At 30.9% G+C, this 4,670-nt stretch overlaps 1 protein-coding gene across 1 annotated transcript; it reads right to left on the bottom strand.

Moving 5' to 3' along the window:
• Window positions 1-450: 450 nt before the first annotated feature.
• On the bottom strand, window positions 451-3,767 carry LOC100807971 (mediator of RNA polymerase II transcription subunit 22a). Its single transcript, XM_003546622.5, has 4 exons — window positions 3,278-3,767; window positions 1,525-1,590; window positions 851-1,109; window positions 451-757 (listed from the first exon to the last, which is right to left on the bottom strand). Exons 1-3 carry the CDS (start codon window positions 3,440-3,442, stop codon window positions 870-872), a joined length of 471 nt encoding a protein of 156 aa, XP_003546670.1. The 5' UTR covers window positions 3,443-3,767; the 3' UTR covers window positions 451-757; window positions 851-869.
• Window positions 3,768-4,670: the final 903 nt, after the last annotated feature.

Below are 4,670 nucleotides of genomic sequence, written 5' to 3' on the forward strand. Positions count from 1 at the left end.
TAGTGATATTTTCTGTAAAAAAAAAATACTACCTCCGGTAGCTGTAATATTTTTGCGAACGGTACAAGTTTTCTACGTGTTGATTTGGATGTTGCCCAAAAGCTATCGTTTTTCTTGATTTGAGTCGACAGCTTGATATTGTCAGCACCCAAAAAGATTAGTTAAGTTTTATAAGTATAAATTCATAAATAACTAAACAATATACTAGTTACTTAATTTATTTTACTTGGTTTTAAGAGAGTGAAGATTCAATTTTTCAGGTGAGTCTTTGCGAAGTTTTAAGAAATTTTATTCTTGTTCGTGTTCTTTATAACTTTTTCTTTGTAAAAGTTACTCAACAACCCTACACAAGGGAATCTTGGGAATAAAATCTACTAGAACATGGGAATATAATTTTTGTAGGAATAAAATACCCCCAAAAATATACATCCTAACAAACTTCAAAATAAATATCCCAACCTTCGTATTCTCATAAATGACATTGATAACTTCAGCAAAGTGTCTCCTTATATTCTATCCTAATTATATCTTAGCCACCGAACAAGTCCTAAATGATTTCAGATAACAGAAATTTGTTACAACAACCACATCATTCGAAATTTCTTACCTCCCAGTAACTGTAATCATATGAAAGAGTGCACAACGATCTTGCCTCTTTCCAAGTTGACTCCTCATCTAATTACATCCACTCACTCAGTGCTGGCTATTTGCTTTCCATTCTTCTCAGTACAGAAATTAACGTTTCTACTTCTTAATCCTAATCAAAACAAGGATATTACGAAGATTTAAAACCAACAGAAAAAACTATTATACAAGAAAAGGCATAAACCATCAAGTGATAGGTGCTCACTGCATTGATAAATTCTTAACTATGGTTGTGGGTTTTGGATAATCTTCTGCACAGAAGAAGAATAATGAGATTCAAGCCCTTTTAGGCTAGCAGCAGCTTCCTCCCCAACTCTGGATAAAGTGCGATCTGTTTTTTCTGCCAGCTGATTAAATTCAATCCTTCTTTCTTCTACATGATCATTAAGAGAGGCAAATCCTGAAAAAATTGCAGTCTGCTTCAGCTCTGACACCAACTTCAACAGAGAATCAGCTGCCTGTACCTGTGTAATAAATCAATATTATTAAAAAGAAAAGTTTTCAATAACCCTTAAAAGCCAATACTAAACCTTGTCAACTTATCATACTTGACAACCTTTACAGAACAATGGAGAGAACACTATTGTGACGTTTGAAAGAAATGACTTAATATGTGAAAAACAAAAACATATAAATTATAGTTCAATTAACTATAAGCATTAATTAAAATATTCCACATGAAAGAGCTAATTGGAAGGTGTAATGTTTCCACCGTTGTCAGACACAATCTATTGTTCCAATAGGTGGTAAGGTACTGACAAGCAAACTTGTCTTCACAGTAACTCTTACAAATTGTGTATAAAATTCAAGTAAAAAAAACAATATATCATTGTGGGAATGCTTGTTCAGAAGCATAAGAATCAACAAAACTGCACTCACCATCCTAGCAGCACGCATCTCCATCATAAAAGCTTCCTGTGAATTTCTAACTGGTGGATCATTTACCTGCAAGAACACAAGTTTGTAAACTATGTAAACAAATAACAAGTACAAAGTTAACATCATGCACATTATCCGATATTGCAGACATTCCCAATTCTTCCCCCTAGGATCAGAACTGGGCTTAGGCTAAATTAAAAGCCAAATCATCCAAAATCTGAGGATCTCCATATATGCATAGTGGCTCTTAAATGGCCAATTGTCCAGGTGACACATACCAGAGCTATAATGAGCATGAAAGAATACACGTGAAATGACTATCAAAGAAGCGAAGGATCATCTTCACCAATAACATCAAATGAGCAAACATGAACATTGACTATTACTCATGTTTGAGAACAAGAAACTAGTAAATTGGGACTAGTAAATTGGAAGAGACTACATTCACCATTTTCTTGGAGTCACAAAAACTGACAAAATGATATAAGAAAGAGTAAATTGGAAGAAACTAAGGCCATCTTTATCTTGAAATTGTAAATGAAACATACACAATTCTCTATTTCCAAAATTAACCAGCTCAAAGAAGAAATTTGACACTGTTGGTATCAATATATTATGTTTATCTTTTCTCTAAACTTCATCCTAACCTCTTAGTAGCCCTACTTAGGTCAATGGCAAGCACCAAAAAAGGATAAAATCATAACAGATCCTCAATGCAAATGGCATCACCCAAGTTACATTAAGATATATTTTTTTCACAGGACTATAGGAGCCTCTTCCATCATGAAATCTTGGTCTTTTTGTCATTCCTTAACTGCAACTTCTTCTTATTTCAGCCTCTCAACAAATTAGAATATGTTCGGACTTCAGATAGGCATTTGAGATGACCAAACTCACATTTAAGGGTACCAACCACAATTTGCCCCAAAAAATAAAAACATAGATGTTTGATTGTCTCAAATCACACTTGACTTTGCACCGAAGAGCATGTTATACAAGAAGCAAAACAGCATAGCTTGTGTTGAGTTGAGAAAGTTTTAACACAAACTCACTTTTAACATAAATGTTTTTAAAACATAAATCACTTCACTTTAAATTAATTTTCAACCAAATTCAATTTTGAAAAATTAAGATCATCCAAAATTAACTCTGTAAATGTTTAGCAAAATTCACACCAACACAACAACAACCAAACACATGAAATGATTTCTCACCTTAATAGGTTCTACAAGACAAACCATTTCAGTTTATTTCTCACCATAGTTAATTCAATTATACAAATCGTTTCACTCATCTCGGTGTCATCCCTCACTCTTCGCTTCTAACCAAGGTTCTAAGGAATAGTTTGTGACCACAATTTCGGCCACAACCTCAAGGTTTTTAAGGTTTCTACAATCATAATACAACTGCAATTGCAGCTGCATCAACTGCATTGGTCCACAATGCCCTCAATTTAAAACCATGCTTTTAACCCATGCAATTGTTCCATATGGCACGGGGAATACACAATTAAAAGCTCAGACTTATTCTACACATAACGTGTTTAAAAAATAATTACAAAGTTACATTCACCACAGCTAACATTAATTCAAAGTTTGGATGACTTGAATATCACCAAACTATATGGTATCACAGTTGAAGCAATGGAAGCCGCAAAGCACAAAACCAGATCAATAGAATCGAAAAGTGCATGAGCAATATGATGGAATGCAGAAAAGAATTAAAACTAAAAAAATGAATTAAATAAATATACCCTTGCAACGTTGACGAGGTGGTTGAAATTGTCAACGATATTAGCGATATCGCCTTCAACTCTTTGTAACAGCGTCTTCTGTTTCTGCGCCGCTGCTGCAGCCGCAGCCGCGGTGGGCCCACTTCCGGCGCCGCCCCCTAACCCTCCTGCAGCACCTTTGTTCATTCTTTTCTAACAAGAATCTCAGTTGTTGCTCACTGCTACTTCTCAGCACTGTAGATGGTAGAAAAAGGTGTCTATAGTATTTGGAATTCGTGGGATTGAAAAGATGAAAATAGTGAATTTAAAGAAAAGGGGTGAAAACTGAAAAGTGTAGTATAGAATGGAAATCAAATTTCCTCCACCAGCTACCTTTACCATTTATTTACCCAACTAGCTACTTTTACTTTTAAGGAATGAATTCGATGCTAATAAATCTGAATTCACACCTATTCCTTTTTTGTTTTAACAGATTAGGAATTTGGGGATACAAAAACCTGAATTCAGACCTTTTTTTTCTTAAAATATATTTTTTATCGATATAAATATGAAAATATTTAGAATTACTTTCTTCAAGAATTTTAATATATTTGTTGTGTTAACGAAATTAAAATGTATCAACTTGAACCTACTTGCATTACTTTTTTTTTTACTGCACAACGAAGTGTCAAAAAAGTCACGGTTTAAATTAGTTGTTTGCATATACGAATTAAAAAAATGTCATAAAATATCATAATTATACCAGTTATATGTATAATCAATTTAAAAAGTGGTTATCATAAATTTGAATTTATTCAAATCTGCGTCCAAACAAAAAATTAACGCATTTTTTAATTTTGTGAGAAAAAAAACATATAGAAAATTTTATATGGACAAATTTTAAACAAAGGAAAAAATATATTTTAACATTTTTCTCTTTCTTTAACTAATGTATTTTTTTAATTAAAAAATAAAATTAATGTATATTTTGTTAAATTAAAAATATAATTAATTTAAATTTTTTTATATTTAATTTATTATTTTCATCTGTAAATATTTTTAAGTAAAATATTTTGTTATTTAGTTAATAATAAAATAAGTTTACATCTTTTATTAAGATATTTAATATTATTAAAAAAATATTTTAAAATAATTCTGACCTTGTATTTTATTTGTTTTTTATTTTTATTAATCAAATAATGCTATATCTTTTTAATAATTTTAAATATGTTAATAAAAATGATTTTATTTATTAAAATTAAATAACAATACATAAGTGTTTGTTATTTCATGTATTTATTTGTCCATTCTTTTAGTTAATGTATTCATAAAAACACAATAAAAAATTAATGTACAAAGAGAGAAAATTCAAGTTTAGCAGTATTCATAAAAATATATATTATTTAACAAATATAATGAGACAATACAATAGGAA

Source organism: Glycine max, chromosome 15 (assembly GCF_000004515.6).
Source record: "Glycine max cultivar Williams 82 chromosome 15, Glycine_max_v4.0, whole genome shotgun sequence".
NCBI lineage: Eukaryota > Viridiplantae > Streptophyta > Magnoliopsida > Fabales > Fabaceae > Glycine > Glycine max.

Coding starts and splice junctions, on each gene's coding strand:
- LOC100807971 (XM_003546622.5), bottom strand. CDS start 3,442: ATGAACAAAGGTGCTGCAGGAGGGTTAGGGGGCGGCGCCGGAAGTGGG. Junction 1,591..3,277: donor ACCTCGTCAACGTTGCAAGG/GTATATTTATTT, acceptor GTGTTCTTGCAG/GTAAATGATCCACCAGTTAG. Junction 1,110..1,524: donor AGATGCGTGCTGCTAGGATG/GTGAGTGCAGTT, acceptor TTTATTACACAG/GTACAGGCAGCTGATTCTCT.